The 12,881-nt window shown below is 38.1% G+C and overlaps 1 protein-coding gene across 1 annotated transcript in view; it reads left to right on the top strand.

Moving 5' to 3' along the window:
- The window catches only part of LRRC1 (leucine rich repeat containing 1), a 70,907-nt gene extending 61,672 nt beyond the window's left edge, over window positions 1–9,235 (top strand). The window contains exons 11-14 of the mRNA XM_085056646.1: window positions 3,315–3,430; window positions 4,343–4,515; window positions 6,068–6,204; window positions 8,017–9,235. Of these exons, the coding sequence (XP_084912772.1) occupies window positions 3,315–3,430; window positions 4,343–4,515; window positions 6,068–6,204; window positions 8,017–8,175 (585 nt within the window). The 3' untranslated portion in view covers window positions 8,176–9,235. The remainder of the gene's footprint in view (window positions 1–3,314; window positions 3,431–4,342; window positions 4,516–6,067; window positions 6,205–8,016) is intronic.
- Window positions 9,236–12,881: the final 3,646 nt, after the last annotated feature.

The following is a 12,881-nucleotide window of genomic DNA, read 5'->3' as shown; positions in this document are numbered from 1 at the left end:
GCATCCTAATAACATTCATCCTCTCAATCAAGTCCACTTGAATGCAAATGTGCAGTTTTGTTCCAACTTCATAGTATCAATGATCTTAAAATTAATGTCATAGTAATGATAATTTACTGCCTGACTGATGTGTGGGTTTTGTTTTTGTGGTTTTCCTTTTGGTTTTTATCCAGGCTTACTGTTCTTTGGAGTTGGTGTGATGTGACAAGTCAATAACCCTTAAAGGTGCTGAAATGAATTAAGTTTCAGGAGTGTGACTTAGTCATGCACAACTCATGTGAGATCTTTTCCTGATGTCTTGCTCACTACAGAAGAACATGAGGACTTCTTTAAGCCTCCAGTCCTTTGCACAGTTACTCATGTGCCTGGAACCAAGCACATGCTTGTCCCCATTAAGTGAAGTCTGTGCTGGAAATGAAGTGTGTGCTGAACTGGTGGATGGGCTTGTGGCCTCAGCTGTGTCCTTGGTGCATCTGTGGTGGTTTGGCACAGTTGTTTGGGAACATGAGGCCCTTGGAAGGCGTGGCTCTTGCTCAGGGAACGACTCTGAGCCAAACCAGCGACCCTCTGATAGTGTTGCTTCATGGTGGCCACGCCAGCCCAGCGTGTTCCTTTGCGCATGCCATGCAGTGTGTTGTGCCCTTTGTCTCTGTGGTACCGCTTCATGTTTAGGTTTTCCAGCATTGGACCTGATGTCTTTGTGTACTGCTGGATGCGTGCCATCTTTGTTTGAAATGACAAAGATCTTAGTTGATTTTTAACTGTCAGCTTGTCTTTTCTTTCTTTGTGATATCTCACTTGATGCTGCTTGTTAAATGCTGTGTGCATTTTCTAAAATCAGTTTCATTTTAAAAATTCAATGTTTCTTTTTTATCTACCCTACTACCCTATCAAAATAAAAGCTCTTCACTACCTTTGAATGAAGCAAAACCTTTGAACAACAACAGCCTGTTGACTGATAGAGAGCAAAGTTAAATCAACTGAAGTTTAAATAATTTAGAAGGTAGAACCCTCTTTAGCAGTAGACGAATGTATGTTCTGTCTCCATTTGTTGGCATGCTCTTGTCCAGTATGGATAAAGAAAGATAAATTGAACATCTCTTGTATTTTCTTAATTGTTAGCCGCTTGGAAAATTATGGGTCAGGTAAATTGATAACCCTGTAAGTATTATTCAGTCCACGGTTCTACTATTACCTTTCATTAAACTGCTTTAAATGCATGATGACTCAGGCTGTCCTGATTCCACTGCTGCATTTTTCCATTGTCAAAAGTATAGAAGTTTTGGTCTCATCAGGGCTGCATGGCTTTACTTTGTTTGTTTGGCTAACCTGTTTGGATCTCCATGCTCAAAGACTGAGTGGCGCAAACTTCATTCATGAAAAGGGAACACTTTTTGTACACTGAGGGCATCACTTGCCAGCTCATCAACATTCACTAATTGTATTTCTTGCTTTTCACAGCTCCTCATGTTAGAAACACCAATTAGACACTCTGTGTGTATATATATTTTTTTTTATATGACACTGTGTTCTGTACACACTTTAAAGTGAATAGCAGAATTCTTGTACTAAGAAGTGTTTGCTAACTGTTTGAGTGCTGGTTTCTAAGGGCTTTGATTCACAAGCTAAAATGGCTTGCAGAGTTCATGCTTCTGTTGTACTCACAGGGTCAGGAAAGCTGATAATCTTGTGAAATTGCTGCATCTTAAGAGTGCAGTGATTTAAGGGAAACATCACAGATTTTGTTTTATCAAGAATGGAGCACTGTAACTTTGTGCTGTAAACAGCTTGTGAATCAGAAGCCTTGAGCAGCTGATTGCTGTTTTCTTCCATTAAAAAGCATTTATGATACAAAGGAAGGTGAGTGGGATATAAATGCTCCATTTGCTTGTTTTATTTTGAAAGTCATGGTTGCATCCTTTTAAAAGTGGCTTTTTCCTTTGTAAATAGTGTAGGTTAAATCAACGCTATTTTTACTTTGACTAGTTAAAATATTTTGTGCTATTTGTAATCTCAAACTTGGGTTTGGACTGAATTGTGGGTTTTGCAAAGACACAACTGACCGTTAATAAGAACACAATAATTTCAGCTTAGTTTTGGGGACTCCTGGCCAAGGTGTAGTTACATGTTGGCTATATTGTGAGAGGAGAATCTTCTTAGATATATGTGACTATAGAAGTCCTCTAATTTTTGAACTGGGATTTTCCACTGTGTTTAGTTAGGAATCTAACTCTATAGTTAGATTCTAGGTCCGCTTAACTTGAAAGCTTCAAATGGCATTGGGATAATTTGCATCTAATACTTGGAGTAAGAGAAGAAGAATCTTTTTTCCCCTTCTTATGGTGAGTTTTGGAATTGACAAACAAACAACAGTGCTTTTTGAAGCTCTGTGTGATAAGCAAACAAAGGTAGGTTTCCTGTGTTAATAGGAACAAAGAATTACTTGAAGCAGCTTTTGTGTTGCTACAATTAATAGTCTTCCTGGTTGTAGCAGTTCCCTCTGTAACGGAAAGCTGGAATGAGGTTTTTTAAATCAAGTGTGTGTTTTTAATTTTCTGAAAACAGCTATTTTTAGTGCAAAATGTAGATTTTTAAAGGTAAAACTGAAAAATCCCATCTTTTGCACCCAAAAAACTAATTAGCTTGAGAATGCAAGTGCTCATATTTGGGTAAATTGATAGAGACCAAGCATATTAGATTAAAATAGAGTAAAGAAGGCCAGTTCATATGGGAATCATCTTGAAATTAGGTGCTTCTAATGAATCAGGGCATCAAAGATTTTACTCAGTCTTCTGCTTATAGTGAACTCTCCGTTACACTTTGTGGACTCAATAAATGTTGGGAGTTTATTGGTGTATTTAGCATTTTGTCTTGCTCCAAGCCCCATTGCACTTGCTTGTGTATAAAGTTGCCAACAGGAAAGAAAAAATTAGTATGTAAAACACAGAGCTAGAAAAAGTTAAGTGTAGTGGTTTTATGTGAACGTTGGGCACAGAGTAGCCTCTATGTGGTTACTGGTTTCTTCTGGATGTGGAAGGCTCTGAAAGGTAGCTAGAATGTGACCTATATGTAAAGATATCCATTATTTGCAGATAGACATGTTCAAGAGACTGTTCCAACAGACTTGCTTCGGGTCAGGCTTCTTCTAAGCTAACACTTGTTTGCAATCTGTACCTCTGGGGGAAGTGTCTGGCAGGCATTGTAACTTGAATGTGCTGTGACACACTCTGTGACCCGTGCTGCATGCCTTTGTTACACTGTGGTACTGCAACAAAACTAGACTTGCTTTTTTTTCCCCCTCTTCTCAAATATAGGTTGGGGGTTGCTGCAGTCTTAACGTCTTTTCTGTACGTGACAACAGATTATCTCGAATTCCCTCTGAAATTTCACAGGCCACTGAACTTCATGTCCTGGATGTTGCTGGAAACAGGCAAGAGCTTTTTGTATTTTCATGTTCTTTTGCTGTATTTACTTAATTCTTTCTGATAGAAAAAGATATGTCGAAGAATGGAGTAACAAAAAACCAGTTATGACATTCATATTAGTGTTACTGTTGAAATTGTTAAAGTAGTCTTTCCCCTGGGCCAAAAGTAGCATAAATTGTGTGTTGTCATGAGTGTGATTTTTGGATTACTTTGACCCTGAGGAAGAGATTGGATTTAAAAAAAAACCTCTGGATTTGTATATTTCTGAATTAAAACTAAGAATCTAGGCAATTGATAGAGCTTCAGGTGAAGCTACCAAGTTGTAATGTCAGTGGCATTAATATTGGGTGTCTTCCCCTTGTGATACAGTGTAAGTGACAAGGAAAGCCACTTTGACCTTGCAGCTTCTCGTGAAGCTCAGTGCTTCAAACATCAACATGAAAAAATGAGTGGATTAAAACATAAACCAGTGTATTAGTTCAGTTGCTTAGTAGGAAGTTAAATAAAAAAATAAAAAAAAAAAGGAAGAAAAGCAAATGGCATCTAATCTATGCAATATAATTGTCTCACAGGCACTTAGATATTTCTGTTCTGGCCATTATTTACATGTAAGGCTTCTGAGGAAAAGCAGCTGTCTGCCTTGCACGGCACTTTACTGCAGTAGAGAAAACTCAGCATAGTTTTACCTGTTATTCACAGATTCAGAGGATTGTGGTATTAAGTTAAGCTGCAGATTTTTTTTTTTTAAAGAATGGAGTAGTTGGAATTGATGACTACTGCAGTGCCCTCTATTAGAGGCATTGATTTCAATCCTGTTTATTCCAACTCAGTGATAGATACTTGAGTTGACTTCATGACCATCTATTAAGTCTCCTAGAGATTGCCCTGACTTTTTTACTTTGCTTTTTTTGAACTAGGCTGACGTATCTTCCCCTCTCACTGACTACCTTAAAGCTGAAGGCTTTGTGGTTGTCTGATAACCAGTCCCAACCTCTGCTGACATTTCAGACTGACACAGACCCTGAAACAGGAGAAAAGATTTTAACATGTGTATTACTTCCTCAAATGCCTTCTGAGCCTGGTTGCCAAGGTAAGTGCCTAGAGTCAGCTTTTCATTATGTATAGAAGTATCACATCTTTGTTTACTGTGTTGTTCTATCCCATAAAGGTTTGTAAAATATGCATAAGCTCTAGTAAGCAAAGTAGCAAAGTTCTGGTTGAATTTTCTATATTAAACTTTTTTTTCTTCTGTTATCCTACTAGTCTTCAGGAGACTTGAAAACTTGGCACTGAGTCTTACTGAAAATACAGTGATAGCAGCTACAATAAACAAAATACAGATCTGGAAGAAAAAGAGTTATTCATACCACTGTTCCGAGGTTTGCCAGTGGGCCAAGTAGTGGTGTCCATATTTGTGTACTTTGATTATACATCTTAAATATGTATATATTTATATATGTATAAATGTTGGGAAAAATTGTGGCTTTCCAAGTGCAATCTCTTTACCAGCAAGATAAATTGCATAGCTAGTAGTAAATAGTAAACTTTTTACTTTTTAGCAAGCTGATTTTCTTTCAAGCAAAGGTGCCATACAGTAACGTTATTATATTCATTAACAACTGTACAATTGCAGGATAAGTTCCTTTTCCTTTTTGTGCTGAAACTTGCCTCTAGGTCAGATGGAACCATAAACTGTTTTTCACTGTTGGCTGTGTTGGTGCTCCAGTAACTTATGAGTGCTTTTTGTCCTCAAGCTTTTAAAACTGTGTGTGAACATTCAAGGGGATTTATCTGAGCTAATATTTAAATTTCTGCTGTAATGACTGGAGAGTAATTTATCCCATCCAAGAACGGACTTTTAAAAGAAAATCATGTGGATTCTTCTCCACTCAGTACAAAGGGGCCTGAGGAGAAAAGTTCAGCTGTGGATATCTGTATTGTAGGTACCCAGACTTAATTCCAGTGTTTCAATCGTCTATGGCTGGAGCAAATAGAAACCATTTAAGCCATAGGAGTGTAGAAATTTCTCTGTTTTATATCAGCTTCTGGATTTCAAGAATAATTAAGAATTAAAATAAATAAATGAATTAACCCCTTTAGAATTAGAAAATATTAGGCTAGTTCAAGAGTAATGGAGGTTGACTTGACTTTCTCTAAAGGCCTTACTACTAGAAAGTAGATATCCTCCTCTCCAGATGAGTCTCATGGCTTCAAGGGTAGAAGGCTTGGAATTAAGATGTTTATGCCTAGCAATACTAAAAGGATGAGGTCAGTAAAAGCAATGATCCTATGTTATGGAATGCCATTTAGGGAACTGGCTAATGTCAGGTGGTAGCCATGTTCCAGAAGAAAAGCATGTATAGTGGCAAGTATATTAAATTATATAATCAGTACTCTAAAACTCTGAAACAGTCCAAATACAGAAGTAGTTAATTTATACAGAAACTATTTAGTGTATTCACTTGATAACAGAAAACTAATGCAAGTTCTGTTTTCTTCCAAAACCAGTAGAAACAGCCACTTGTAAATCTTGGAAGAGTGATTGTTCAGATATTGCAATTATGAACAACATAGCATGTTGACTGTGTGACTTCACGTGTATGTTGCTGTGAATATTGAGTTACATTTTCCTGTTCTGACAGATAACCTACCACGATGTGGTGCGTTGGAGAGTTTGGTAAATGAAATGTCAGATGAAACATGGAATGAGCGGGCAGTGAATAGAGTCAGTGCAATTCGCTTCTTAGAAGATGAGAAAGATGAAGAGGAAAATGAAATGGTATGTTTCCCAAGCCTTTGGATACCTCCAGATGCTGTGACATTAATGCAAAAGTACAAGAAGTCTCTGAGCATTCTTGCTGGAAAGATTTCAGCTTCGGCTGCATGCTTTGTGTGTACATTTGTAGAAGAAACTGTTCATGTTGGCTGCTGAAGCTTTTTATGTTGACTTTGAATGCCTTTGTTTTTTCTGCTTTGAGTAGAACTTTTATATTCTGATGCAGGACAGTCTTCTGTTTTGCTTTGTTTTCCTCTGTCTGCTCAGGATGTTTTCTTTCCAGAAAGAAGATAGGATCTTTCTCTGCATCTGTGAAGCTTTATTGTCTGAAAGTATATAGGGTCTAATTTAGGATTCCAGCACTCTGGCATGTGTCTCCATTACGTTTGCTGTTGTTTGTCTCTCTAATTTCTATTTCCAATCTCTTTCTTGCTCTTTGTTTTTGTTTTCTTTTTAACTCCACCATTTGCATTGAAACAACCATAGTGTCCATAAACAGCAGAAATGTTGCTCATTAGTTTCCCACTTAAACAAAGGATGTGGGAGCATCTGTCACTGTACTTATAAGACCTCTCCATTAAGTTGGGCTCTGCATGTCCTGAATATGGTCTGTAATTTTACTACATTTATTACCAATTAAAACTCTTTGTAAAGATTAAGACTGCTTCAATGTGCTTCTCTGATGCTCTGAAAAGTTGCTGGTGGTCCTCATTAGATCTCAGCTAGAGATACTTCAGGGCACTGTCTGGATTGTTTTAGTTTAAACAGTGACTATAAGAACTCTTAGTTTAGTATGGAAATGAACAAGTAAGGTAGTTGCTTACTCCAAAGCAGCAGAAACAAAATGTCTCTTAGAAGGCATGGTTCACTGAGTGACAGGGAGTTCAGAATGATGCTGCTTAACAGCCGTGCCAACCTGGGCATGTCCATACAGTAGTGAGTGCTCAGGTGTTGAAGATGAGTGCTTTCAGTGATGGTATTACAGCCTGATTTGAGGCAAGAACCTTTTTAGGGGAAAAAAGTTTATGATCTTACTGAGGAGAAGGAAGGACAGGTTTCCAAAGCAGTCTTGACCAAAGCACCCACTCACTGGTCATCAGTTCTGCTGTACTCTGCGCAGTTTACATGCATGCCACTAAAAAGTAATTGCATGTATACATGGATTACACATATATTGTATTTGTGGTGTTCTTTTGGTCTCCAGCGTGGATGCTAACTGAAGTTTTTGTAGATTTTGTTTTCCTTGTGAAGGTTTCAGCTCAATGATAGACATTCGTGTGTCTAAGGTGGGAGAGAAATACTCCCTCTCAAGATGCTTATTCTTAATTGACAAGAGAACCAGACTGTGTGGTGGGGTTGAAAGGCAAATGGAGCTCCACACAAACACAATTTAACACTGTAAAGAGATCTTGTGGGATTCTTTCAAAATCAGATTAATGTTTTATGTTTGAAATGTGATCTTAAATCACTTGTATGGTTTTGGGGGGAAAAATCCCCAAGTATATTTATGAAAGAATCTTAACTTCATAACTTGTAATCGTACTTCACTTGAGTGGCTTTCAGATTAGTAATCCAAAAGAGGAAAAAATTTGCTCTAAGACACTTCTTAAAACCTCTTTCCCTGTCTTCATAAACAAGCAGCTTTTAAAGTAATGTTCAGCACAGAGCATCATAGTTTGAAAAGCAAAAAGAGGGGGGAGAAAAGGAAAAAAATGATACTTAATATTTGGGATGTGAATGCTGAAGCCTTGAAAGTGTATGTTGTTTTTGCAGAGAGACAAAGGCAAAACCACTTATTGCACTGTTTATTTTTAGAGAACACTTCTAAGGCGAGCCACTCCACACCCTGGAGAATTAAAGAACATGAAAAAGACAGTGGAGAATTTACGGAATGATATGAATGCTGCTAAAGGACTGGATTCAAACAAAAACGAGGTCAATAATGCCATTGACAGAGTGACCACTTCTGTGTAGAGTTTCATCTCCAGGTTTTACCTCCTGTGTCTTCCCCTGCTGTTGAAATGTTCCTGTCATCTTCTGGGACCTCACTGAGCCCCTTTTTGTTTTTAACCAGAACCTGAATCATCGTCTCCATACACATGAAAAGTGTGGCCCGCTGGAAGAAAGTGCCTTATTTCATCCAGGCAGCGAACCAATAATTTCCAAATCAATATTGTAATTTTAATAGTCCTAGGCTTTTTTAAGTTTAATACACTACTGTATGCAGAATACAATATTTTTGTCTTAAACACAGGGGAAATAATGCTTTTCTTTTCCAGAGTGCTGGGATATCTTCTTCTCAGTGGCTGGATGTGCTGGTGAGAAATATAGTTTTGTGGGAAATCGATACACTTTTTTATTTTTTTGGCAGCTCAGATGGTGTAAATTTTAAATTTTTGTATAGGACTTTCATAACAAGATGATGTATTTCATTTTTAAGAGAAAATTTATCTTGAGCGGTACATATTTTAGTATTTGTGGAAGAGAACAAGTTTCATGGACAACTGTACTCATTTGTTTGTACCACCCATTGTGCCTTATTGTGTCTGGTATGTCATATTAGTCTTAAATATAGCAATTCTTGAGGAAAGTGAGTAGATTTGGTCTCCTGCTTTAGATATGTTTTTCTTTTTGGGCAGTAATTCATTGGGAATTTCACAGTGGAGAACTTACGTTTATGTTATGGGATCTTAGGTTGTGAAGCACAAATGTTAGTTTTGTTGTAAACAGAATTAAGATTGAATGACCAAACTGCTATTGTTTATTACATAATGCACTCACACTTTAACTTAGTTGTAATGAAACATCTTGGTTTTGATGCCTTGTTGCATTGCAGTCACTAGAAATTCATGCTTCCATTGTTTTTTTAAATGTGCCATCTGTAAAATAACTTGAAAAACAGCACGATAGACTTTCAGAAGCACAGTATGAAATTAGTTTTATGTATTACACAAGAAAGCATGATCATTTAAAGTGCTTGGGTGGTTTTATAAAAATTTATAAAACCATAATAAAAACATCTTTAAAAGCTTCAGTAGATGTGATGTATCATTAAACCAGCAATTAAAGTATCTATGAATTAATGCTATCATTGTTATTGTGTTGCACTTTGATTGTCCAATACTGATTTCCAGGTCTTTTTAAATCTGTGGTTCTGGTTTGTTCATAAAGGTAAGTATTAACCGAGTTGAATTCAGTGAGTAAGAGTTTTGCAAAAGCCTGATGTTGATGTCTCTGGGTTCTGCACGTGCCATGAGCTAACAAAGATCAGTGACTGGTTCAGTGCAGGGACTTGAGGTGCAGAGAGAAAATGTCTCATATTTAGTGTTAGACAATGCAACAACCCCAAATTTCAACAAAATGAAAGAGCTGAAGCTTTATGTCGTTAACCATGTCCCTTCTTCTGTTGAACATTTCTTCCAGTAAGCATTGGTTGTATAATGATGCCTGGGACAAGATAGGAAAGGAGGAGATCTGGGAAGTCATAACTTGTGTTCAAATTAATACCTGCAATATGTGATAATTTTTTAGTTTAACTCTTTTTAAATTTTCATTTGAAGCTTTTACAAAAGGCACTGCTGTCTTTTTGATATTGAACAAGTAGGTGTTTCAAACCATCTGCAAGTATTCAAATCTAACGTGGAAAAATACATTAGTTTTCATTTCTCATCCCAAAGATTCCTCATTTAAACTTCAAGACATGGTTTCATTGTAGAATGGTGCTGGAGATTTGTAGGAGTTTGGTCAATTCAGTGGTAGTGCAGTTTTATTCTTCCCAAGGGAGGGTTCTCCTGGTTATTCTTGGTAAGCTGCAGTTAAAATAAAACCAAAAAAAAAATCAGGTTTTGGTACAGCTGTCTCTAACCTTGGGTAGAATTTTCTTTTTAAAGCACTTACTGGAAGTTTAAAAATATAGGAAATTCTGTACCCAGAGTCCAAATAAACCTCAACAAACCCATTTGAGATGAAAAAACAGTTTCTAAAAAAGACAGTTCCTAAAAAAGCCAAAGGCAGCAAGACTCTGTGATGCCAGTTTTTCATTTGGAGGCTGTGGTTTGTTTTGTTTTTAGTGTCTGCTCCATCAGCAAGATGAATGTATAAAGCCTGGATTTGGGCCTTGCTTGACATGTCACCAGATGGAAATAATTAACTGCCCTTGTGCACCTACTCCCTCCTGCTGCAGTCAGAACAAGACATAAATCTTGTTCCAGCTCTGTGATATGTGCTGTGTTGCTCGGCAGTTGTTTTTTGCACATTCCAGCAGGCTTGTGGAGACTGTGCTGCAACCCACAAACTCACCAGAAGACAGGCACTACTTGCTGCGTCCACTATGACACAAAGTAACTGGTCTGCAGTCAATTATTTTTTTCCATAATAGTGGAAGGAATATTTGTTGTGGTTTCTTTGGCTACAGATAAATAAATGGGTGATCCTGGCTGGTTGCCTTCATTAGGGACAGTTTCACATTCCTGCCCCCAAGGGTGGCTGGTATCGTTTCCTTGTGGCCGTCACAGCCAAAGATGTTTGCCTCCACTTATTTGTAAAAGAAAAAATGAGCTCAGAGTAGAATCCTACAGTTGCTTAATGAGAGGTTGGAGGAGCTGAGCTCCATCAGACCAAGCAGCTACTATCCCCAAGGGAGTGTTGGCATTCCTTGCTTTTCCTGGCATCTATCTTGATTTTGTTATCCTGTGTAGTTGAAGTTTGGATTTTTGTTACGTTTTTTCAGTCAGTATTTGGGGAGAGCTGAAGGAGGAGGTGTATTTTTCAGTCTTCTACACTAATACTGAGTAGCACAGTACCTCCTTAATGTCTTTTGTTTACACGTTTTAGTGAGGCAATTTGAAATTCTGCTCTGCTGCAGTAGTTCAGCAGTGTATACAAGGTGGTGTGGTGTTTGAGTGTGGCAGTGAGTGTAATTGCCAGGCTACACCTTGAGGTATGGCAACAGCTTCTGCTGGTGTGGAATAATAGCAGCTGAAGTGGTGTTTTTCAGGGCTGACAAGATGCTTGGATGCTCGCTGTGCAGAGACAAGTGGCTACTCTCTCTCTCCTCCTACTGCTGGTTCAGAGGAACTTGCATGTCATTCCACTTGATCAAACCTTCATCAGCATAGGCCTCACAAGTCCCTCTGATCTCTTCAGTGATCCCTGTGTGTGCTATTTTATGGAGTGGTTGAGGCACACTTCTCCCAACAGCACTGATAGAATTCCAGGCAGTTTTAACTGTTTTATAGCCAGAAAAAGCTGATGACACATGTTCTGATAAAGCAATGTCTGTCCTTGAAAGCGTGAGCCTTCTCTTCCCGCTCTATTTGGCTTTTTTCTCTTGTTGATGCTGTGAGGAGCCTGAGTAGTGAGCATGATCATGACTTTTTCTCTATAAACTTTTCCTGCTTTACTTTGTAAGCCTTTTGAGAGGTGGGTTTAATGCAAAGAGCCTATAAAATTTGCATGCTGTTTTATTAGCTATAACCAGGTAACCGGGGAAAATTGACTGACCATAGTTATGGAGTGGATTTAATATTAACCTGCCAGTTACTGCATAGAAGTTCTCATTAGTCAAAGTCACAATTCCATAGTCTTAAAAGAATAGGAAGAGAAAAAGGCACTTTTGTGCTACTGTAGTTAGAGTAGCAATGGATTTTACCACCTCCTGTGTCTTGCTCCAGGCTTTTCCCGCAACTTCTATGCGATTTATATGTTGAGGTTATTTTCTGGCTTATGTTCCTTGTTTTTGATAATCAGTGTATTGTACAAAAATGTGCACTGGAAACTTGCATAATGCTGTTCTTTCCATCAAGTGACTTGTTTGTGTCCTGCTCGGCCTAATTCTTGTCTAACATTGATGCTTTACTAGTGCTGGGTGAGTAGATTTTTTTGCTGATTAGCTACTTAACAGGTTTCACTACTTACAGCTCATAATTTTGGCTTTTAAGAGAAAGTAGGGACACCAGGAATTTCATTTTATTAAAAGTGCATTTTTTAGGATATTGGTTAATACTATCCAGGTTTGCTGTAAGTATCTGCCTCCCACTGAGACAGAAGCACACTATTTATCAGAAATGTCTAGACCTTTTGTTAATGGAGCATTCACCACCATTCTTTGCCTTGACTCCAGAAAATAAAATTACTTTAGTTTTTCAATTGACTTGGTAAGAGTGTTTCCCATCATCAGTTTCTGACAAACACACCAATCTGTTTCTGTGCTTGGGTTGCTGTCAGGGAATATGACAAAAGGTGGGTGGTCTTGACTATCAATAATTGGTTTTAATCAGTAATCCCTTTCTCCTGAAGCAATTGTGAAATTTTCAGAGGAACAGTGCTTCCCTCTTTTATTCTAAAGTTAGGACTATAATCATTATTCCACCAGCTGAATGAAAAATGTGATTTTTTTTTTTCAAAGTGGGTAGCACATGCCTGATTTGAGGACAGCTCTGTGAGCTGCTTTGTGGAAGCTCTCCTATCTCCTCTTCTAGTGGGTGTTGGAGACACTCTTTGTTTTATTCCTGATTTTACAGTTCTTGTGGCAGCAGGCTGGTCAGCCATGGGTTCTGCCAGAGCAGGAGGCTTTTGAGGGAGGAGCTCAATGAGTGTAGCTGGACTGTGTGCTAACTTCAGGAGCAAGGGTTTGTGGCAGTCTGGTTTTGAATGTGTAACCTGTTTAGGACATTGTGCCT

This window comes from Lichenostomus cassidix, chromosome 3, assembly GCF_008360975.1.
Source record: "Lichenostomus cassidix isolate B80296 chromosome 3, HeHo_3.0, whole genome shotgun sequence".
In the NCBI taxonomy this organism is placed as follows: domain Eukaryota; kingdom Metazoa; phylum Chordata; class Aves; order Passeriformes; family Meliphagidae; genus Lichenostomus; species Lichenostomus cassidix.
Note: the sequence above shows the minus strand (reverse complement) of the source record. Positions and strands in the feature narration are given on the sequence as shown.